General features: G+C 35.5%; 1 protein-coding gene across 1 annotated transcript in view; it reads right to left on the bottom strand.

Moving 5' to 3' along the window:
- Positions 1-25,068, bottom strand: part of LOC137631691 (trypsin-2-like) — a 30,090-nt gene extending 5,022 nt beyond the window's left edge. Inside the window, exons 1-4 of the mRNA XM_068363571.1 lie at positions 24,995-25,068; positions 19,871-19,965; positions 12,539-12,805; positions 11,812-11,951 (exon numbers count right to left, since the gene is read on the bottom strand). Coding sequence (XP_068219672.1) covers positions 11,812-11,951; positions 12,539-12,805; positions 19,871-19,965; positions 24,995-25,068 — 576 coding nt within the window. The remainder of the gene's footprint in view (positions 1-11,811; positions 11,952-12,538; positions 12,806-19,870; positions 19,966-24,994) is intronic.
- Between the last annotated feature and the right edge of the window lie 994 nt (positions 25,069-26,062).

Raw genomic sequence — 26,062 nt, 5'->3', positions numbered from 1 at the left:
GATTCTTTGGATTACGCTTTTGATCCTTACATTGATCTGTTGTCTGCAGGTGCTCTTGTCACCTGCGACTCGAGCCAGTTCTGCCTTTCCCTGACGAGGAGGACTTCCCAGGGAATTGGTGCACTTACGTCTCCAATCAGCTGCTGTGGTTTTGGGAGCTTGCAAGCTCGTGAGGTGGCTAGTAGGGAGGCTGACGCCAGGTAAGACATAGAGTGTCTGATTTTCGTTTGGGATTGCTTGCCCTTTATGGTTATGCCCTGGCGTTCAGGACCTGCCCTGATAGCTGTTATGACCAGTGAATGACGGCCCTAGTGTTGTGTCTCCTCTGATTCATCCACTGAAGTGAGGAAAACTATTTACATCCTTTGCATCATTTGATCTTTTATATATTGTCATATTTAAGACGTGACTACATAATATCTTCCAGTATGTCTATTATAGACAAGGTTTTGTGTACATTAGTTTTGTGTTGATAGGTAGGATTTATGATGGTTTTTCTTGTTTTATTTACTCCGTCTTCCTTCTTTCTTGTAATTAGTATTAGGGTAATTTTTTGTTCTGGCCAGCCAAATTGTTGGATCCAAGTTTATAATTGATATTTCTCTTGTCTTTGATAGGACTTAGCTTCTTAGATTTAGGGAATCCAGTGTGATTCAAAGGACCGTTATTTGTCCTTCCTTGTTATTAAATAATGTTATTTGTAGTTTTAACAAGGTTGATCTAAATTTTGTTATTGTTAAGTATTAAATATTGTTAAGTTTTCTTGAGTGTTTGTTTCCGCTGACCTTTAGCACTGAGTTACATTTATTACTGACAACAATTATAATAAGAACTCTTATAATAACCCTAAGGGTTATAACAATTGGCGACCGTGACAGGATTGTTCTCAGGTGTACTCAGTGTTTTGGTCTGTGGAACAGCACTTTGTTAATTTGACAATATTTTCTTTAGTTGTAAAGTATTACCTTTCTCCCCTGCTAATTTTGGTGCAATGGAGGGTTTTGTGTTTGACCCCGCAGAGTTTTTAGGGTCAGGTGATTGTATAAAGCATCTGCCAGTACTAAATAAGACTTGTTTAGTAAGTTGTGCCCGGTGGTTGGGTATTCCGTTGAGGGCAGCGGATACGAAAAATCAATTGTTGGTAGCTGTTAAAAGTAAAGTTGCTCAAGGTCTGGCTGAGGCTGAACATTTGGTTAGGGAGTATGAAGTTTCAGGTTGTAGTGACTCTGAGCGTGAGGGTAGTATGATTAATGATGATGACAGAATAAGTGTTAATGGAGGTCTAACTCTGTTTGAGGATCCTCCCCGGACAGGAACTATTTATGAAGGTCAGGCTAACTTGCCTCTGAAACTAAATGTTTCCACTAATCCATTCAATTCTGTAGTAAACCCTGCGCCAAAAGATCCTCAGGTTCCTGTTTGTCCTTTGGTGGAGTCCAAGGAGGACGGTGAATTTGATTTAATATGTAAACGGATAGAATTGATGAAACTGGAATTTGAAGAGAATGAGAGGGCGAGGCGGCATGAATTGGAGATGGCCAATATCAATTTAGAAATTGCTAGGCTGCAGGGCACCTCTAATCAATTTAGTACACCTCGGGGCAACTCGCAGGATAAGTTTAATGTAGGTGCGGCCTTGAAATTGGTGCCAGTATTTGAAGAGTTGAATGTTCCAGAATTTTTCAAGGCTTTTGAACGTGTTGCCACTCGGTTGTCTTGGCCCCCAGAAATGTGGACTGTACTAATTCAATGTAGGTTGGTGGGCAAGGCAATTAGAGTGTATAATGCCTTGGAAGAAGGTATTGCCCGTGATTACCATAAGGTTAAGGCTCTAGTCCTCAAGGCATATGATTTGGTTCCTGAGGCCTACCGCCTTAAGTTCAGAAATTTTACGAAGCAGGCCTCCCTTACTTATGTGGAATTTGCTAGGCTTAAGGAGGAACAATTTGATCATTGGTTAAAAAGCCGCCAGGTGGTCTCTTTCTCCGCTTTGAGAGAACTCATGCTTCTAGAAGAATTCAAAAGGTCATGTAGTAAGGAATTGAAAATTTATCTAGAAGAGGTAAAAGCTTTTAATTTAAGTAATGCCGCCCAAATTGCTGACGAGTTTGTATTGACCCATCGAACTGGGTCTGGTAGTTTTGGAAATAAAGATGTGAATTTTCAATCTGCTAGGCCAGTTAATTTTCAGAGGTTGGGCTCTTTTGTGAATACTCGTGGGCAGGGTAATACACCAGATAAAAATCATAAGCCTGATAGTAACCAGGGAAAAGACTTGAGTGGACAGGACACTCGTGTCTTTTCTGAAGATAATAGGTTTGGTTCTGGCCCAGGTAATATGAATAATAGAGGTAGGGGGACTTGTTTTTGGTGTAATAAGCAGGGACATTATCAGGCACAGTGTTATGCCAGAAGAAGGTACCTCCAAAGGAATGATAATAATCCTGTGTCACTAATATCTACTAGTAAACCTGTTATCAGCGATCCCGTAGTTTAAAACCGTCCAGTAGCTAACACTAGTAATGATGGTAGTGGTAGTAGTCAGTCTTCTAGCAAAAAGGAGGCATGACTACTTTATGATAAATATATTTGGCCTGGTAAATTAATATCTACTTCTAAAACTGTTGGTGTGAAATTTTTGAGGGACACAGGGTCAGCTCGGTCTCTGGTTTTGAAAGACTCTTTGAAAAATTTAGCTGAGTATACAGGAAATTTTGTTGTTCTGGGAGGGTTCCCGAACACCGTTGTTTTGGCTCCGTTAGTGGAGGTCAGATTGTCTTTCCCTGGTTATGATAAAGTGACAGAATTAGCAGTTGTTGAGTGTCTCCCTATTCCTGGAATTGACTGCATTTTGGGTAACGATATGTTAAATACAAAAGGACAAGAGTTTTTCCCCATATTGTCTGTGCATGCCTGTCCTGTTGCAGTAACAACCCGGGCAGCAGTAAAGGCTGCAAATTTAATTGATAATGACGAAGATTTAATCTTAAGTAGTTTAGGAGTAGACATAGAGAGGCCCGGGTCTGTAGATAGTAGTAGTAATAGTGTGGTTAGCAATGTTTTGAGATCTGATTGGGACAGGTCTTCATTTATTGAAGCTCAGAAAAAGGAATTTAATTTTGATTTGGGTGACACTGCAGATTTGACTAAACCCAGGTTTTGTGTGATCAATGGTTTACTATACCGGATTAGTCGTCCTTTAACTGATAATCCGAGCAAGACGTCTCGTATTGAACAAATTGTTGTCCCATCTCAATTCCGTAGGTCTGTCTTGAGTCTTGCACATGATGATTCTTTTTCTGGCCACTTCGGTGTATGTAAAACTTTTCGAAAGTTGGCAGAATGTTTTTGGTGGCCAGGATTAAAATCATCTGTGAAACAATTTATTAATGAATGTGAGGTTTGTCAAGTGATGGGGAAACCCAACCAAATTATTCCTAAAGCTCCCTTAAATCCAATTCCTGCGATAGGTGAGCCTTTTGTGGAATTAGTTATTGATGTGGTTGGGCCTTTGCCTAAAACTAAGTCTGGGTTTACCCATCTCTTGACAATTATGGATAGAGCATCTCGATTCCCTGAGGCCTTCCCAATGAGAAGGATAACCTCTAAGGTTGTATTTGACAAACTAATTGAATTCTTTTCCAGGTATGGTCTCCCTCGTACTATTCAAACTGACTGCGGTACAAATTTTACTAGCAGGGTATTTAAAGGTAAATGTGCAGAACTGGCCATTCGGCACAAGACCAGTGTACCATATCATCCAGAGAGTTAGGGCCTGGTGGAAAGGTTCCATCAGACCCTTAAATCTATTTTGAAAAAATATTGTTATGAACCAGGGGAGGAATGGGATAAAGGTCTTCCCTTGCTCTCTTTGCTCTAAGAAATCACCCAAATTCTTCAACTGGGGTAGCTCCTTTCGAACTGGTATTTGGACACAAAGTATGTGGGCCTTTGGAGATTTTTCATGAGATGCTTGAGACTGATAGAGGTGGGAATGCAAACGTAGGAGACTTTGTGGAGGACTTGAGGAAAAAATTATCTAGAGCCTGGAAATTTGCCAGAGAAAATTTGGCTAGTTCTCAAGCTGCTATGAAATTAAATTTTGATAGGAAATCTAAAGCACGGTCGTTTGAGCCCGGAGAATTAGTTTTAGTTTTAAGTACTGACTCTGACAATTTCCTTGAACCAAGATATAAGGGACCCTGGAAGGTGTTGCGGAAGTTGTCGGAGGTGGATTATGAAATAGAGGCTCCTGGGACCAAACGGAAGTGCAGAATATTCCATATAAATAGGTTAAAACTCTATACTTCTAATAGACATGATCCTCTTGCTATTGTTTATGAGCCTGTGGTTGAAAGTATGGCTTTACCTTCAGAGGATTTGGAGGATTTGATTTGTCAGGTGTCTTCTGATGCTCTTTTTGATAATATTCAAAATTTAGAAGTTTTGAAGGAAGGGCTGGGGCATCTGGAGATTGCTCAAAGGAGGGATGTAATTAATTTAATTTCTTCTTTTTCAGATTTATTTCGGAATTCTCCAGGTCGAACTAATTTTCTTGAGCATGATGTAGACGTGGGTAATGCTTCTCCTGTGAAACAGAGTCCTTATCGGCTGAATCCCATTAAGAGGGATATAGTTGATAAGGAGATTAAATATATGCTGGAACACGATCTCATCCAACCTTCCGTTAGTCCATGGAGCTCCCCGATAGTCCTGGTTAAGAAGTCCGACGGAAAGTTCCGTATGTGTGTGGACTACCGTAAAGTTAACACACATACTAAGAATGACTCTTTTCCTTTGCCTCGGATAGATGACTGTCTCGATCACATAGGGGCTGCTAAGTTCATTACGAAATTGGATTTATTGAAAGGGTATTGGCAGGTTCCCCTGTCTGATCGAGCAAGAGAGATCTCTGCATTTGTAACTCCCTTTGGGCTTTACGAGTGTAAAGTAATGCCCTTTGGGATGAAAAATGCCGCGTGTACTTTCCAGAGGCTTATGAATAGGGTCATTTGTGGTTTAAAGGGAACTGAAATTTATATCGATGACTTGGTTGTATATAGTGGTGATTGGAGTACGCACATGGCGAGATTGCGTAAGGTATTTGAGGCCCTTAAATTTGCAGGTTTGGTTATTAATTTAGCAAAATGTGAATTTGGTAAGGCAAAAGTTTGTTATTTGGGTCACGAGGTTGGTTTGGGTCAGGTGGCACCTAAACAAGCCAACCTTGAGGCTATCGTGCATTTAAAGAGGCCGTGCAGTGTCAGAAGTTCGGCGAGTGCTGGGCATGACTGGTTATTATCGCAGATTCGTGCGAAATTTCTCGGACATTGCTCAGCCACTTACCAAGTTGTTGGAGAAAGGGCAGAAGTTTATGTGGTCTCCTCAGTGTGAGGAAGCACTTATTAAACTTAAGATGGTATTAGTATCTAATCCAATATTGACTTCTCCTAATTTCCAGAGACCTTTTATTATTGCAGTGGATGCCAGTGACATAGGTATTGGGGGTGTCCTTTTTCAAAGGAACGATATAGGAGAGGTTCATCCTGTATCGTATTATAGCCGAAAGCTACTGGCCACCGAGAGAAAATATTCCACCATTGAAAAGGAGGCCCTCGCCTTGGTGCGTACTCTTGTGCATTTTAAGCCTTATGTAACAAATTTTTCTTATCCCATAGAAGTATGGACAGATCACAATCCACTGGTTTTCATCGAGCGCATGAAAGGCGCCAACCAGAGAATTTTACGTTCGGCTCTGCAATTGCAAGAATTCTCGCTTGTGATTAAACACGTTAAAGGATCGGAGAATCGAATTCCCGATGCCCTTTCAAGAATATAGATTTGATCACGACTTGGCCCCCCTCCCCTCGCCCTTCTCATCTCTTCAATTGGTTTGCGTTATTCTTAGAGATGTAAGGATGAGTATGAGTGTGTTTTTCGCTGGGAGTTTGGTTTGTTAGTCATTAGGTTTTCTTAGTGAGGTATTTTATAATTTGTCTGTTTTCTTTTGAACCAAAGTGAAGCCTGTAGTGACCAAATTGTGGGCGGTCCTACTGTGGTAGTGTCTGTTATGTGTAAACTCAATGTTATTGGCTGAATTTGAGACAGTCAGTGTCTGGTGGTTAATATTTTGTGCTAATTTGACCTTCTGGTTTATTTTTCATTTATGTTTTCTCTATTGTTAAGGCTGGTAAATTTTCTTTGTGACAATTCAGTTTTTAAAATTCATTGGTTGTAGTGTTGTTCATGAGAATTCTTATTTCAGGTTTCACCCTGAGACTTTACTTTGTCTTGAGAGTGATGTGTTAATCATTTTCTCTTTACAGATTTCATGTTTTGTATAAAAAAAAAAAATTTTTATTGGAATTTTTTGTTTTTGTTTTTGGGGAGGAAGGTATTAGAAAGTCTAGATCAGCCTTGTTTTTCTAGGTTTAATTACTAGTTTTTAAGAATCATTTTGTGGCAGAATAGCCTTTGTTTTGTATGAGAATTTGTTTATGTTATCTTTGAAATTTAAGTGTTTAAGTGTAAAGTGCTTAATTTAACAATTCTCAGTGTGGTTAGGCGCCTCCTCCCCGGTTATTTATATTATCGAACTATCGTTTTAACGATTGTTTTTTTTTTTTACATACGAGTGTTTATGAACGCGACTTGATGTCTGGACGTTGGTGCTTGGACAAAATTCAGTTCGGGCTTGAGCACTCTCCTGATAATATACCTTGAGCAGCATAGTGATTTGGACTTTGGATGACGATTGTTTGGCAACTTATTTGGACGATTCTTTGGATTACGCTTTTGATCCTTACATTGATCTGTTGTCTGCAGGTGCTCTTGTCACCTGCGACTCGAGCCAGTTCTGCCTTTCCCTGACGAGGAGGACTTCCCAGGGAATTGGTGCACTTACGTCTCCAATCAGCTGCTGTGGTTTTGGGAGCTTGCAAGCTCGTGAGGTGGCTAGTAGGGAGGCTGACGCCAGGTAAGACATAGAGTGTCTGATTTTCGTTTGGGATTGCTTGCCCTTTATGGTTATGCCCTGGCGTTCAGGACCTGCCCTGATAGCTGTTATGACCAGTGAATGACGGCCCTAGTGTTGTGTCTCCTCTGATTCATCCACTGAAGTGAGGAAAACTATTTACATCCTTTGCATCATTTGATCTTTTATATATTGTCATATTTAAGACGTGACTACATAATATCTTCCAGTATGTCTATTATAGACAAGGTTTTGTGTACATTAGTTTTGTGTTGATAGGTAGGATTTATGATGGTTTTTCTTGTTTTATTTACTCCGTCTTCCTTCTTTCTTGTAATTAGTATTAGGGTAATTTTTTGTTCTGGCCAGCCAAATTGTTGGATCCAAGTTTATAATTGATATTTCTCTTGTCTTTGATAGGACTTAGCTTCTTAGTTTTAGGGAATCCAGTGTGATTCAAAGGACCGTTATTTGTCCTTCCTTGTTATTAAATAATGTTATTTGTAGTTTTAACAAGGTTGATCTAAATTTTGTTATTGTTAAGTATTAAATATTGTTAAGTTTTCTTGAGTGTTTGTTTCCGCTGACCTTTAGCACTGAGTTACATTTATTACTGACAACAATTATAATAAGAACTCTTATAATAACCCTAAGGGTTATAACAACCCGATATTTGTGAAAACTTATGGGGAGGTAAAAGAACAGTCTGCAGCAGCCTGGCGGGAAAACAATCCCTTCTGATTGTCATAGACGCAGTTTTTATTTCGTAATATAGTTCGGCCTATTCCTTTCAGTTTAAATAGTCTTGCAATGTCTCTCTTCGTATTATTTTGCTTAGTATTTTCCCACAGTCCTGTTCCTCACCTAATATCTATCTATTTTCCCCGATATCCCTTCTTTCATATAGGCCTATGTGATATCCGCACTACGATTCCTTATGTTTTGTACCTTACGTCAGTAAGTATGTAAATAATAATAACAGCATAAATTTTATGCTGTGTAGCAAGTATAGCCTATTTTGTAAACCTGTTCAGTAGCTCACATTATATCAAATGAAATTAAGCATAGTATTTTTTTTTTTTTTTTTATTCCCGCCTCTACACTATTTTAATGAGACTAGCACGCGCTTCCCTTCAGGCCAACACTCTCCACAGAGGCTAAGAAATAAGGAATCGTAGTGCGGATATCACCTAGGCCTTTATGAAAGAAGTGATATCCGGGAAAATAGATAGATATTAGGTGAGGAACAGGAATGTGGGAAAATACTAAGTAAAATATTACGAAGGGAGACAATGCAAGACTATTTAAACTAAAAGGAATAGGCCGAACTATATTACGGAAAAAAAAAACTGCGTCTATGACAATCAGAAGAGATTGTTTTCCCGCCAGGCCGCTACAGGCTGTTCTTTTACCTCCCCATAAGTTTTCACAAATATAGGGTGTTATTAATTCCCGTGTTTTTGGTAAATTCTGGTATTAAAAACGTTTATAATAACATGCTTAACTTATGCTGAGTGTAATTTATCCCAATTTGTGTTAAAATATGTGAAAAATTACAAAATTACAAAGCGTGCATCCAAACATAAGCTGCTGTCGTTGACTTCGGCGGATTGGGTTATTAAATGTAGACTTACCATGACGATACTTTATAATATATTTATTCTTTCACATTATTTATTGACAAAACATATATGTAATGGAGAAATATAAGTTAATAGATAAGTTTTGATTCACATTACTTGGTAATTATTTGAGAACATTGAAGGTGTTCGGACAAAAATACTTCCGACCAATCAGGTATCAGGAACCTTTCCGAGCTAAAAGGGCACCTCCTGTGAGTCGGTGCAAATATGCACCGCTATAAAAAATAGACTATAGTCTGAAGAGTATCTGGCTCTGTAAAGTGTACTCACGAACATTTTTATAATAAAGTGAAAAACCCATGTTCCGATGTCTTATTATCCATTGAAATGGATCATATATATATATATATATATATATATATATATATATATATATATATATATATATATATATATGGTAAATTGCGCACATTTAAACGTGTTTTTCATTATTCAAATAAGCCATATATATTATTTCATTAAAGTCTGGATTCTCTTAACGACCTTGGATTCAGAGCCCCAGGCGAAATCACTCAAAGACTATAAGTACAAAAAACCTGAATTTGACAGGTATATGTACAAAAGAATTGTCATTGACTTTTATCTTTCTTCGTGGCTGAGTGGTATGGTCAATGTCATACAGGTATCCGGACCAGGGTTCGAAACCCGGCCAGTCAGATACTACAGTCTTTGAGTGATTTTGCCTGGGGCTCTGATCCCGAGGTCGTTAAGAGAATCCAGACTTTAATGTATTAATACATATAACTTATTTGAAATATAAATATAAATATATAAATATATATATAGCTATATATATACATATATATATATGTATATATATATATATATATATATATATATATATATATATGGCATTTGTGGATTATGAAAAAGCCATTGATAGTGTGCATCGGCCAATTTTGTATAGAGTACTGGGTTATTATGGAGTTTCTCTGGAATATGTAGATTTGATCAAGTCTGCTCATGAGCATAGCAAGTGCATAATTAATATTAGTGGAGTCCTATCAAATTAATTTCCAGTGAACAGTGGAGTACGCCAAGGGAATGTTTTGTCACCTATGTTGTTTATCCTCCACATTGATTTTGTAATGCATAGAACAATTGGGGATGGCAGAGATGGATTGGTCTGGATTGGTAACAGGATATTAGCCGACCTAGAGTATGCTGATGACGCTGTCCTTATTGGCAAAATGCCACTGGATTTGCAATGCTTGCTTACCGAAATGCATGAAATACCACATGAGTTTAATCTTAAGATGAATAGAAAAAAGACAGATGATGAGAACGGAATATGCAATGGAAGATGAAATATCATTGGAAGGAGAAAGGATTAATGAGTTGGAAGCATTTAGATATTTAGGAATTATGATTTCTAATACAGGGTCTTTAGAATTGGAGTTTAGTGAAAGATTGAAAAAACTAATCAGACAATGGCTAGTTGAAGTAAAATTTGGAACTCAAATCGCGCAAAATTACATATAAAAATCAGGCTATATATCAGTTTAGTGAGAACGGTGTTACTGTACGGATAGAAATCGTGGTATGACAATGAAACCATATACAACAGAGTTTGTAGATTTGAGAACAAAGCCTTCAGAAGAATATTGGAAGTTAAATGGCAGGAGAAGATTAGAAATGAAATTACAAGAGAGATCCCTCAAGTGCCATATGTGGATAAGATCATGATGAAGGGTAGGTGGAGATGGTTTGGGCATGCTCTTCCTACTCCCCAAGAGAGATTAGTTCACCAAATTTTCAACTGGGCTCCACAAGGTACCAGAAGAGTAGGAACACCCAGACCTACATGGATGAGGACTATGAAGCATGAAGTAGTTGATGACGAATGAAGAAGTATTAATTAAAATCTCAAGATAGAGACTACTGGCAAAATCTAACTGAGGCTCTTTGCGTCAATAGGCATAATAAATGATGGTGATATATATATATATATATATATATATATATATATATACAGTGTATATATATATATATATATATATATATATATATATATATATATATATATATATATGTATATATTTATACATATATATATACATATATATATATATATATATATATATATATATGTATATATATATATATATATATATATATATATATATATATATATATATACATATATATATATATATATATATATATATATACTGTATATATATATATATATATATATATATATATATATATACTGTATATATATATATATATATATATATATATGTGTGTGTGTGTGTGTGTGTGTGTGTGCGTGTGTGTATATGTATTTTGGTTATTGCATACACTTGCAAAAAGCAGTGTTGTTTTCTTATGCCTTTGTGATTATAGACTGCTTATCCGTGTCTGCTTTTAGAGTGCTGCGAAAAAATTCATGTTATTAGATGTTTTTTTGATGATCGAAGTTGAACAGACGAAAGATTTTGTGATGCTCAGTCGTATGAGGCCTTCTTCATAAAATGATTAAAAATATCTGTTCTCCTTCAAGCTTCCAATTCATAAAAGATTTTTTTTTTCTTTTTTAATACCCTTAACTATTATGCAAAGGGGATATACTTGCGTTGAGGTATCGCTATACCTTTTACTGATAGAAATATTGGTATTTTGATTTATATTTAAACAGAAATAGCTGGATAAAATTTTGTTTTTATTGATAATAATAATAATAATATTACTAGCTAAGCTACAACCCTACTAGGAAAAGCAGGATTCTACAATCCCAAGAGCTTCAACAGGAAAAAATAGCCCAGTGAGGAAAGAAATAAGGAAATAAATAAACTAAAAGACAAGTAAAGAACTATTAGAATGGAGCACTAACAACATTAAGATAATTGATGCAAAGCGAGTAGAATCATCTGCATATACAACGAGCTTGTCTTCTAGGACAAACCACATGCCCTATGTATATAGTAAGAAAAGTAATGGGCTAAGAACACTACCCTGAGGAACACCAGATATCACATTCCTATAGTCACTATGGTTAATAGTCGGGGAAGAGGATTTTTTTTACAAGTCCCCTATCCAATTACGATGAGAATTATGTATGGCGTACCTATTAGTTAGACATATTATAAGGTGATTCAGTCAACCCAAAATACTATGGGGAGATATTATATGACACAATGCTACTCTTATACACTAAGTAATTACTATAGAGAGTATAAACGAAAAACTTACCGTACAGCGATCTTTCCCGCCCTCTGGGTATCCTGCACAAATCATTGCGCTCGTGATTCTCCCTGGATAATAGCTATTACACTCCTCAAAGGTTAAAATTGGCACCTCCACTTCATTAAGGACACTTGACAAAGGACCCCCTAATATGCAATAAGATCAAGTGTAAATATTAGACAGTATCCTCTGTTATATGGCGTAAATATCTAAAATGTTTTTTGCGTGTATCTTAACTAAAAGAAAATGAAAAATTTCAATGGAGTCTGTAGAAAAAAATACAATAGAATAAATCGATCAGAATACTATTTCACTATATTTTATGAGAGAGAATTTCTTCACTAAATATTCTTGGTGGCGTTTGATCTATCTAAAAAAAAAGAGCTGTCTATTGTGATTATATCGTCGGTGAAAATAGAGAGGATTCACAACAGTTTCCCCTTTTGAGATTAAATGCGCACAAAGAGCGCTCAATTGACTCATCACCATTTGTGTGTTAAGATTGTAAACCCTAACACTGATATTTTTGTCATTTCCATTATTATTATTATTATTATTATTATTATTATTATTATTATTATTATTATTACTAGCTCAACTACAACTTTAGTTGGAAAAATAGAATGTTTATAAGCCCAAGGGCTCCAACTAGGAGTGTCCTTCTCCTAAAAGAGCTGCTTACAAGACTTAAAGAGTCTCTTTTACAAGAACATTTTCATATCAATGTCCATACCTTCAGAGAGGGATCCCCAGCCTGTTGTCACGGCTATAAAGCCACTGTAGTCTTTGGAAAGGTCTGGCTTCACTCGATCATTGAGATTTATAGGATTTATAGCAATCATCGTGTAGTCGTTATGCTTTGATGTTTCATTAAAACCAGACAACGAAGGCAACCTTTGAACGGGTACTCTCTGCTGAAATTCTGTTGGATTATTGAGGTCATGAGCCCCAACAAGAACATCCACGGAACTACCGTTGATCCTGAGAAAATAAACGAGGACTGCGTGTCAAAGCGTGAAAATATCAAGTCAATGTGTACTAACGAGAAATAAGGTTACTTACATGACGTAGCATTCCTGAAGATTGGCATTGAAAAGACGATTGACTTCAAATCATTGTTAACCTCAGCATATTTCATTTTCCAAGTTATAGTTTCCAATCTCCGACAAGTGTTTTGAATAATTATGACATCTCATTAAAAGATTCAAGTACCAAATATATGTGTATATATATATATATATATATATATATATATATATATATATATATATATATATATATATATATATATATATATTATACTTATCAAGATCTTAATCGAAGCGACTTGAAAACAGATTTTGGTAATTCCATGAATCAAGGAAGGAAGGAAGGAAGGAAGGAAGGAAGGAAGTGAGTAAGGAAGGAAGGAAGGAAGCCCCCATTCAAATTTCTTTAAAATAAATGAATGAAAGAAAAAAACTATCAAAACTATTAAAAACACAAAATAAATAGGATTTGGCAACTCAGCCTAATCTAGATGTATCTTATAAAACATTCCCATTTTATTATTCTAAAAAGCTAATTATTCTTGACAAATATTCATGTCACTCTGATTTTGATAGAAATCTTGCCAGTTTTTAATTGATTGAAGAATAAGTACCACAATTGAATAGACGTTGCAAGAGTCAACCCAATTACTAATCTTGGAGGGGTTGGCTGATTAATTAACAAAACAAAATCGTCTGAATAATCGTTACCAATCAAGTTAGATGATCAAACCTTAAACAGTTTAGATTCTGGTATAATTGGAGCAAGGTCTAAATGATAAAAAACGACAGAGAAGAAGTATTCTAGTATATTTTTGTTTCTGTTAAGTATTTCATCTAATAGGAAGACACAACATATCTAACATGCCTGTCCACCCTCCCCCTCCCCCTTTTCGATTAAGAATAACGACCTTGACCTTGTCCTTTGACTTTAACATGTATTATCTGACGTGGATTTTCATACACTCAAATATGAACCAAGTTTGAAGTCTCTGGGATATCGAGGTTCAAACTTATGGCTGATTACGTGAATTGGACATTTTGCTTGACCATGAACTTGACCTTTGACATTGACCTTCTAAAAATTAATAATTTTCAGCTTTTTACATAACAGTTAATCCCCACCAGTTTCATTACTCTACAATTGAAATTGTGACCAGAAAGCTGTTCACAAACACACACACACAAAGGAGAAAAAATATGACCTTGGTGGAGGTCAAAAGGAAGGCGATAAAAGAAATGGTTGTGTCCAGACTTCTTGAATCATTATGAAATGACAAATTAGAATTGAGAAGGTTTTCACTTTTAATGATAACTGCAGCATTTAAACCTTGCTTAATACTATTGCTTTTATTTCTATTCAAGTTTATGAGCTGTTACAGATTGATTCCATATAGCTGAGAGCTAAGTCATAGTTTGATTCTGTTTATATAACGCTCGTCGTAAACTTCTTTTTTTACATCCTCTCTATGAGGAGAAGAATGAATATTGCCAAGATACGAGATATTGCGAGGAATCAGAGAGAGAGAGAGAGAGAGAGAGAGAGAGAGAGAGAGAGAGAGAGAGAGAGAGAGAGAGAGAGAGAGAGAAGAAGTGTATTTTCTATCATGTTGAAAACCTTACATTTATTTGCTAGAATTCACTAAGTTTCTTACTTGAAAACGCAGGTGTCAGCCGTGAAAACCGCCTGATCGGACAGCAGAACTCCGCCACAGACGACGTTATTGGTTCCATTATAGACGAAGGCTACTTGCCAGGGGTACTCGTTCACCTCGGTCTCCACTCCTTCAACGATGTGGCTCACACGGTTCACAGTGCCACAATTTCCTATTGGAAGCACAAGAGAAGAGGAAGGAAGTCACACGGTTCACAGTGCCACAATTTCCTATTGGAAGCACAAGAGAAGAGGAAGGAAGTCACACGGTTCACAGTGCCACAATTTCCTATTGGAAGCACAAGAGAAGAGGAAGGAAGTCACACGGTTCACAGTGCCACAATTTCCTATTGGAAGCACAAGATAAGAGGAAGAAGAATTTTGCTTAACGTTACTTTATCTTTTGTATCATCAACATACATACATACATATACCAAAGGCACTTCCCCCAATTTTGGGGGGTAGCCGACATCAACAAAGAAACAAAACAAAAAGGGGACCTCTACTCTCTACGTTCCTTCAGCCTAAACAGGGCCTCAACCGAGTTCAGCTGGTACTGCTAGGGTGCCACAGCCCAACCTCCCACATTATCCACCACAGATGAAGCTTCATAATGCTGAATCCCCTACTGCTGCTACCTCCGCGGTCATCTAAGGCACCGGAGGAAGCAGCAGGGCCTGCCGGAACTGCGTCACAATCGCTCGCCATTCACTCCTATTTCTAGCACACTCTCTTGCTTCTCTCACATCTATCCTCCTATCACCCAGAGCTTTCTTCACACCATCCATCCACCCAAACCTTGGCCTTCCTCTTGTACTTCTCCCATCAATTCTTGCATTCATCACTTTCTTTAGCAGACAACCATTTTCCATTCTCTCAACATGGCCAAACCACCTCAACACATTCATATCCACTCTAGCCGCTAACTCATTTCTTACACCCGTTCTCTCCCTCACCACTTCGTTCCTAACCCTATCTACTCGAGATACACCAGCCATACTCCTTAGACACTTCATCTCAAACACATTCAATTTCTGTCTCTCCATCACTTTCATTCCCCACAACTCCGATCCATACATCACAGTTGGTACAATCACTTTCTCATATAGAACTCTCTTTACATTCATGCCCAACCCTCTATTTTTTACTACTCCCTTAACTGCCCCCAACACTTTGCAACCTTCATTCACTCTCTGACGTATATCTGCTTCCACTCCACCATTTGCTGCAACAACAAACCCCAAGTACTTAAACTGATACACCTCCTCAAGTAACTCTCCATTCAACATGACATTCAACCTTGCACCACCTTCCCTTCTCGTACATCTCATAACCTTACTCTTACCCACATTAACTCTCAACTTCCTTCTCTCACACACCCTTCCAAATTCTGTCACTAGTCGGTCAAGCTTCTCTTCTGTGTCTGCTACCTGTACAGTATCATCCGCAAACAACAACTGATTTACCTCCCATTCATGGTCATTCTCGCCTACCAGTTTTAATCCTCGTCCAAGCACTCGAGCATTCACCTCTCTCACCACTCCATCAACATACAAGTTAAACAACCACGGCGACATCACACATCCCTGTCTCAGCCCCACTCTCACCGGAAACCAATCACCCACTTCATTTCCTATTCTATCACATGCTTTACTACCTTTGTAGAAACTTTTCACTGCTTGCAACAACCTTCCACCAACACCATATAACCTCATCACATTCCACATTGCTTCCCTATCAACTCTTTATCATATGCTTTCTCCAGATCCATAAACGCAACATACACCTCCTTACCTTTTGCTAAATATTTCTCGCATATCTGCCTAACTGTAAAAATCTGATTCATACAACCCCTACCTCTTCTAAAACCACCCTGTACTTCCAAGATTGCATTCTCTGTTTTATCCTTCATCCTATTAATCATTACTCTACCATACACTTTTCCAACTACACTCAACAAACTAATACCTCTTGAATTACAACACTCATGCACATCTCCCTTACCCTCATCAATAAAACTATTAATTAGAAATTCAACATAACAACCAAAATCGTGCAAACAAACACTTGACTTACTGCATGGTGCTGCTCATGTTGAAGTTGAAGACATCGTCGTTGTTGACGTTATGAAATAAAAGATGGTTTTAAAATAGAAAATATTTCACTCTCTGGAAAATAGGATTCTTTAAAAGGTTTGAGAAAACCGAATAAATCTTAGCGACTCTATATAACAATATCTGCTAAAACGTAATACGAAGTTTGTATATCCATTCAATGTTGCAAAATGAAAATCTTCCATTTTACCTGAAGCAGTGACGGTACAGGAGAAACCCTTCCTCCTCATTTGACTGCTGCTTGTTCTGAAGTAAACCTTCATGTTGTTATCGTCGATTGTTTTTGTGAGTTTGGACCGTCTTCTGCAGAACCTAGAGATTTGAGAAAACAAATCAGGTTCTCGTACATAGGCTATGACAGATCGCTAACTTACTATAATCATATTTATTTCACACTCAAACAGAAAGACATTTTTTTTTTTTTGTGTATAAAAACGGTGTATTTTTGTGATTTAATGTTGTTACTGTTCTATTCTAATATTTCTTTACTAGTTCATTGTAATGAGATTTTTTTTACATATTCTTGCAGTCTGAAAGAGTATCACTGTTGTCAAAAGGGTTACTATCATCATCATCATCATCATCATCATTATTATTATTATTATTATTATTATTATTATTAGCTAAGCTAGAACCTTAGTCAGAAAAGCAGGATACTATAAGCTCAAGGGTTCCAACAGGGAAATATAGGCCAGGGAAGAAAGGAAATAAATAAATCATAAGAGAAGTAATGAAAAATAGAAATAAAAAATATTTGAAAAGAGTAACAGCATTAAATAAATCTATCACATATGAACTGTAAAACCTTAAGAAATACGAGAGGAAGAGAAATAAGATGAAACAGATTTTGAAACTGATCAAGGTTATCAATGCCTTCTGTTTATGATTTATATTATTGAAAGTGAAAACTTTCTAAACTAACTTTCTGTGTATAGTTCCATTAACTATAGAATATCTGTAAAAAGATATGTTCTCTTATAATTAATCTGTGTTCTCCTTTTTCTTTATCATCGTTTGAGTGTCTGATGTTAGAGGAAATATAACGAGATAGTTGTACAAAAATCATTAAATGTTTTCATTTTCCAAGATGAAGATAATACTTTTAACCACCTCGATTTCGATTTTAGAGTTCAAAATTGCTCCAACTTTAGTAAGGCCTACGAAATTCATATGATAATTCACATCTAACAAAGTTGTAATGAAAAGCATTAATAGAAAACCAATCGGTTATGATAACATTGTTACTTCAGCTTAGTAATTACCTCTAAATGTAGCCCCCACCAGTAAATCTGAGGGAGGACTGTTTGCAGGCTCTCAGTTGGAACAGTCCACACGAAATGGTCAGCGTCGAGTTAGGATCCATTGTCTGCAAAAGGTCTTCATATGAATGGACATGCCTCAAATACAGTATTCACCAGTACACACACACACACACACACACACACACACACACATATATATATATATATATATATATATATATATATATGTATATATGTATATATATATATATATATATATATATATATATATACGTATATATATATATATATATATATATATATATATATATATATATATACTTTTACTATTATTGTTCGACACCAAACAATAAATGGAGAGAAGTAAATGTATTTCTGCTGGTATCCTGAAAACTATCTGCAGGACAGTCAGTCCGGAGAGAAACTATCTTCGTTTTTCAGACGCCACTAAGACATTGTCTATTCAATATATACAGTATATATATATATATATATATATATATATATATATATATATATATATATATATATATATATATTGAATTAATAATGTCTTGGTGGCGTTCATAAATCAAAAATAGTTTGTCCTCCAGATAGTTTTCAGAATAACAGGGAAACGTTTTTCAGTTTCTTCATTTATGACTTGATATCGACACTTGTTTCGAATCAGTTGGTGACTTTTCTTCAGGACTGCATTGGTTGAGTGATCGAATGACACTTTAACATGAAGGCTGTGCGCGTGAGATTTCTCATACAAAAATATTTGGAAACTCTGAAACTAATTAGTTAGAATTGATAAAGGAAAACTTTAGAGTCTTTGAAATATACAGAGAGAGAGAGAGAGAGAGAGAGAGAGAGAGAGAGAGAGAGAGAGAGAGAGAGAGAGAGAGATTTGTCATTACTAGGAACAAGTTATCCCTCCTTCAGCACGCCAAAAATACTGAAGAAGAAAACCTGTGATGTATCAACTTGCATCAGTTTGATTAAACGAAGAAAGCTAGAGTTTATTTCTGCTAGTGACTTGGCAAATTTATTAAGGTAGCTTATTAAAAAATGAAATTTATAAAGATTTAGAGACATCACTCCATTATAAATCAAAGCTTTAATGATGGCAATAATAATTGTATCAAACAACAGACAATTTGTTCGAGCAAACCTGAAAAGTCCATCGGCAGTCTTCCTTCTTAAGATATTTGCCATTGAGCCTCTTTGATTTGATAGCGACACTCTTGCCTCTGTCCAGTCTGTGTGTTTGACCACACTTGACATAATTGCTTTCTGCAAACCAAGAATTCACAGTAAGACGATATAAGTTTAAAAGGTGAAATTATAAGAATACATTTAAAAATAATAATAATGATAATATTATTATTATTATTATTATTATTTTTATTATCATTATTATTATAATTATAATTATAATTATAATCATAATTATAATTATAATTATAATTATAATTATTATTATTAGTAATACTTTAAAAGCTACATAGTTGAAAAAGCTGGATGCTATAAGCCCAGGGGCTCCAACAGGGAAAATAGTCCAGTGAGGAAAGGAAATGAGGAAAAATGAAATATTTCAGGAACAGTAAAACATTAAGATAAATATTTCCTATATAAACTATTAAAACCTTTAAAAAAACAAGAGGAAGAGAAATTAGATAGAGTAGTGTGGCCGTGTGTATCCTCAAGCAAGAGAACTCTAAGCCAAGACAGTGGAAGACCATGGTGCAGAGGCTATGGCACTACCCAAGACTAGAGAACAATGGTTTGATTTTGGAGTGTCCTTCTCCTAGAAGAGCTGCTTACTATAGCTAAATAGAGTCTTCTATCCTTACCAAGAGGAGAGAAGCCACTGAACAATTACAGTACAGTAGTTTACCCTTTGAAAAAAAGTGGAATTGTTTTCAACATATTAAATTCGTAATACTAAAAGTAACGAATTTTTCTCACAGTAAAAATGATATAATTATGCAGGATAAATCTTATGAAAACGTTTATAAGTACCTTGTTCATCATTTAGCTGTTCAAGATTTCTTGGCTCGTGAATCCACTTGGGTTGACCTGAAGAACCATCTTCGAATAATGGATCCAAGATCAATCTGAAATAAGGAAATCATGGAATCAATTCAAATAGCAATATATTTCTTATCTTGATTGCATACAGATCCTTTTTCTGTCCTGTCAATCTTGATTTTCAATATTATAGAACTAGTCTAAAACATATTTTTCTTTTGGAAAAAAAGATCCTGTTTAGTTTTTATTTTTAGTCTTAATTTATTCCTGATGTATTCTTCCTATTGTTTATTTATTTTTACTATTATTAATGTTTTTATTGTATCGTCAAGACATGTTAGGACGAGGTGATATTATTATTATTATTAGTATTATTATTATTATTATTTTTATTATAATTATTATTATTATTGTTATTATTATTACTAGCTAAGCTAAAATACTTCTTGGAATAGCTAGTTGCTTTAAGCCCAAGGGCTCAAAAAGGGAATAATGGCATATAGAGGTAAGGAAATAAGGAAATAAATAAACTATGCAAGAAATAATGAACAAGTGAAATATTTTAAGAACAGAAACAACATTAAAATAGATCTTCCAGATATAAACTATGAAAACTTCAAAATAAACTAGAGAAGAGAAATAAGAAAGAATAGCATGCCCGAGTGTACCCTTAAGCAAGAGAACTCTTCCCCAAGACATTGGAAGACCATGGTACAGAGGCTATGGCACGACCCAAGATTAGAGAGCAATGGTTTAATTTTAGAGTGTCCTCCTAGAAGAGTTGCTTAACATAGCTAGAAATTCTCTTCTACACTTACCAGGAGGAAAGTAGCCACTGGACAATTACAGTACAGTAGTGAACTCCTTGAGTGAATAATTGCTGGCTAATCTTAGTGTTGCCAGGTGTATACGGACAGAGGAGAATTCGTAAAATATAAGCCAGAATATAGGCAAAGAAAAAACTAGCCATAACCAGAGAGAGGGATCCAATGTATTACTGTCTGGCCAGTCAAAGGACCCCATAGCGCTCTAGGGGCATTTTCCATTTCATGATGTCATATTGTTTACCAAAAGCTCTCAATCCCCTGTTTACCCTTCTTTTAATTTCGGTCTCGTGGCCTGGGGAAACACTCACTGTCTATCCTAAGTATGTATATTCATTAACAATGTCTAGAGGTTCTTACATAACTCTTATTTGCTGTCTCTACATTTTCATTGAACATTATCTTAGTTTTACTCATATTCATTTTCAGTCCTACATTTCTTCTTTTTTTTTATTCAAATCTTTTATCATCTTTTGTAATTTCTCTTATAATTCACTAAACACACCTATGGAATCTGCAAATCTTAAGGTATTCCCCCTTCTTATTAATTGCTACATTTCCCCAATTTAAATTCTTAAAACCTTCTTCTAGGCGTACTGTGGTCAAGCAAACAAAAGATACTTATGCTTCGTCTCCATTCGAGGTGGGAGAGGAACTGGTGCACAAGAAGCCCTGTCAAATAAAAGTGGTCTTAGTAGTCTGATTACTTAGAAAGAAATATATGTGAATTTCCACAAGGCCATTATATGCCCGGAGGAATCTCTAAGTTTAACAGAACAAAAAAAAAAAACGGTATTTTGGAAAACGTGATTTATTAAACGGGACCTATGATGATTAATTTTGCTAAACTAAACATATCTATTTTGTATAGAATGTTTATTATCATCATCATCACTATTATTATTATCATTATTATTATTATTATCATTATTATTATTATTATTATTATTATTATTATTATTATTATTATTATTATTATTATTATTATTATCATTATTAGTGAAGCTATAACCCTAGTTCGAAAAGCAGGATTTTCCAACAGGGAAAGTAACCTATTGAGAACAAGGAAATAAGGACAAAATAAACTACATATGACGAGAAATGAAAGAAATAGTTCATGCTATTTGAATTAAGATCAGTAACAACGTTGAAGTAGATCAGTCATATAAAAACTATAGAACGAGATAAGCAAACAATACTCGAAACTAGACAGAATGAAAGAATTAAAACATGTCTTCATAATGGACTGATTACCGAAATTCTTAAAAGACTTTCTCAATGAGCTAATTCACTAGAAATAATTGATCTCATCACACACACACACACACACACACCATCAATTGAATGATTCCTTTATAAATATTTGAGAATCTCAGCCTCTCCCAATTATCGCTTATGGGCGGTTGACACGAAATTGTTGCTGATTCTGTTCAAGGCAGACTAACATCGAAATGAAAACAGAAGGAGTAGGCCTCCTCCTCCCAACTGATCAGCTCATAACAGAAACACCTATTAATATATATATATATATATATATATATATATATATATATATATATATATATATTTATATGTATATACATATATATATATATATTTATATATATATATATATATATATATATATATATATATATATAAATATATATACATATACATATACACACACATGTATATGTGTGTGCATGTATGTACATGTATATATATATATATATATATATATATATAAATATATATATATATATATATATATTTATATATATATAAATATATATATATATATAGAGAGAGAGAGAGAGAGAGAGAGAGAGAGAGAGAGAGAGAGAGAGAGAGAGAGAGAGAGAGAGAGAGCGAGAGAGAGAGAGAGAGAGAGAGAGAGAGAGAGAGAGAGAGAGAGAGAGAGAGAGAGAGAGAGAGTATATCTCCAAGAAAATGTGTTGTCATCTATGTTGTTTATTCTCCTCGGGGTTTTTGTAATGCATAGAACAGAGATGGTGGAGAAGGATTGGACTGGATCGGTAATAGGAATTTAGCAGACCTAGAGTATGCTGATGATGCAGTCTTTGTTAGCATAACAGCAAAGGATTTGCAATGCTTGCTTACTAGAATACATGAAATATCACGCGAAGTTTGGTTGAAGATGAATAGAAGAAAGACAGAGATGATGAGAACGGTGTATGCAATAGAAGATGAAATATCATTGGAAGGAGAAAAGATTAATAAGGTAGAATCATTTAAGTATTTAGGAACTATCATCTCTAATACAGAATCTTTAGAATTAGAGTTTAATGAAAGATTAGAAATAAAAGCCAATCAGACAATGGCTACGGTAAGTAAAATTTGGAAATCAAATCTCCTGAAATTACATATAAAAATCAGAGTATAAAACAGTTTAGGGAGATCGGTGTTACTGTATGGACATGAGTCATTGTATAAAAATGAAACAGTCTCAAATAGATTTAGTAGATTTGAGAACAAAGGCCTCTGAAGGATATTGGGATTTAAATGGCAGGACAGGATTAGAAATGAAACTATAAGAGAAATTACTCGAGTGCCATATGTGGGAGAGATTATGGTGAGGGGTAGATGGAGATGGATTGGGCATTTGCACTCCCCAAGGGAAATTAGTTTACCAAACGTTCAGCTGAGCTCCAAAAGGGACTAGAAGAGTTGAAAGACCCAGGCCTACATAGCTGAGAACTATGAAGCGCGAAGTAGATGATGAATGGAGAAGTAATAATTTAAAAGCTCAAGATAGAGACGACTGGCGAAATCTAACCGAGGCCCTTTCCTTCAATAGGCGTAGGAGGAGATGATGATGATGATGATGAAGATCTAGGAGAAGGACAATACAAAATCAAACCATTGTTCTCTTGTCTTGAATAGTGCCGTAGCCTCTGTGCCATGGTCTTCCACTGTCTTGGGGTAGAGTTCTCTTACTTGAGGGTACACTCGGGCACACTATTCTATCTAATTTCGCTTCCTTTTGTTTTGTTAAAGCTTTTATAGTTTATTTAGGAATTATTTATTTCAAAGTTGTTACTGTTCGTAAAATATTGTTTTCCTTGTTTCCTTTCCTCACTGAACTATTTTCTCTGTTAGGGACCCTGGGCTTATAGGACCCTGCTTTTTTTAGCAAATTAATATTTTTAACCCATTTGCCGAGATTGATCATCTAACTTTTTTCTGGAAAACCTCAAGTTTAACATTCAAATTTTTTTTGCGAAAATCCCATGTTAAACAGTCAAATTTTTATTCGTGAAAACTCCCAATTTAACAAACTTTTTTTTTTCCGTGAAAACCCCAAGTTTAAAGTTTAAGTCAAACCTTTTCTCCGTGAAATCACAAATATAAGTAATTTTTTTTTTTTTGCCATGAAACCTCTGAGTTTAACGGGCAAAATTCCTATTGATATGGTATATACTGTATGTTTGTACCTTCATTTATCATTATCATCATCATCATCATCATCATCATCATCATTATTATTATTATTATTATTATTATTATTATTATTATTATTATTATTATTATTATTATTATTATTATTATTATTATTATTATTATTATTTATCGTAAGTGTTTAAAATAACAAATAGTAAATGTTATAAATAAAAAGGAAGGGAATCAAACCTTTTCACAGCAAAAGAATTAATATAAAAGACACACACACACAGATAATATCCTCTTTTAATTCGTGTGCTATCGTCGTTTCCATAAACAGGTACAATACATTCGCTGAGTTTAATTTTGGTCATAGTAAATAAACAGAATCATTCTTGCTCTATTCCATTTTAAAAACGAAAAAAACTCTAATTCGATTTTTGTGAAAGGACTCATTATGGGTCCAAAGCAGAAACATTTCACTCAAACCCCTAGGCAAGCACTTGTGTAGACTCTCAAACAGGGAGGGCCATTTGGACAAGTCCAGGATCTCCAGATGGCCAGTCTGAACCTGGTCAGCAATCAGAGACTGATGAAATCATGGCCTATCTTCTCGATTAATTTTTAGTGTAGCTTATATTCTCATGTGCCATGTTGTTAGAGTTGTTATCAACGTTACCACGGAATATTAATTCGATATTAATTAATGCATTTGATGTTCTAATCTACATTACTGAGACTGAAGCTGTTTGCAAGCTCTATGGGGCTTCAACTCTCTGACTCTGAGTGATGACGTCATATAAACAGACTACTTGTATTATGCACAATACTACAAATATAACAGATAGGAAGATTCATATTCTATCATTGAGGTAATGTTAACAGAATTCAATACTTTATAACATACATTACAACACTTATAATTAAAGTTGAAACATGTTCTATCAATGCAATATCCTGCACATTACTTTCAATACTCATGGTGCTTAGGGTATATTACAGTACTTCTTCTTTTTCTTGTATTAACGTGCTTTGTTCCCATTCATGTATGGGGTAAGGACGGTTGCCTTCTTTAGGCGGACTTTGCTTTAGATCCCAGTAGTGTATGTCGATGTGTTGTTATATCCTCATGTATTGTATCTGTCACTATCGTCTTTCCTCCCACCAACGAGGAGTCTTGGCGCGATTAGGTCGACAGACGTGTGAGGTGTCTGTCATGTTTTTTGAAGACGTTGGAGTGGCTTTCTTTGTGTGTGTGTGTGTGTGTGTGTGTGTGTATTGGTCTGTAACACCCATTTGCTTTACGGAAACCTATCCATCGATTACATACATAATCCTGAGGTGTCTACACAGATAGCATTTCAGTACTAATTACAAATAGCTGAATACGTTTATCCTTTTCTAATGCTAAGCTAAGGCTCAATGGTTTCGATAATCAATATTGGTATATTTCAAAAAGTGTATCATCCACGTCATCCTCTTTTTCTAGCCCATAGAAACGCAAAAGGTCCAACCTCATTAGTAAAAGTTATTACCGTCTCTTCTCGTGATCCTCTTAAGAACTTCACCACTTCTATAGAAAAACGAGTAATATATTCAGTAACTGAAAAGGAATTAGTTGTCAAATATTTACATGTCAAATGCGGTCTCTGAGAAACCCCTGAAATTGAGGGGTGTACCAAAAATTAATTAAAATCTCTCTCTCTCTCTCTCTCTCTCTCTCTCTCTCTCTCTCTCTCTCTCTCTCTCTCTCTCTCTCTCTCTCTCTCTGTTAATCCCAAACATGAAATATTTTCGTTAATTATCATAAAACGATATGATTTCTTTCCATCAAAGATGTCCTTTACGTAAGACGATTTCTATCAGTAACACATGTGAATTTAATTATCAGTTTTAAAGGCCTTCAAGTTTGTAATTCGTTCTACTTTTGGGAGACATAATTCTTATAAACGATTTTACTTTGGCCGGGATTCAA

The sequence above is a fragment of the Palaemon carinicauda genome, chromosome 3 (assembly GCF_036898095.1).
Source record: "Palaemon carinicauda isolate YSFRI2023 chromosome 3, ASM3689809v2, whole genome shotgun sequence".
Classification (NCBI taxonomy): domain Eukaryota; kingdom Metazoa; phylum Arthropoda; class Malacostraca; order Decapoda; family Palaemonidae; genus Palaemon; species Palaemon carinicauda.
This window is presented reverse-complemented; position numbering and strand designations above follow the sequence as displayed.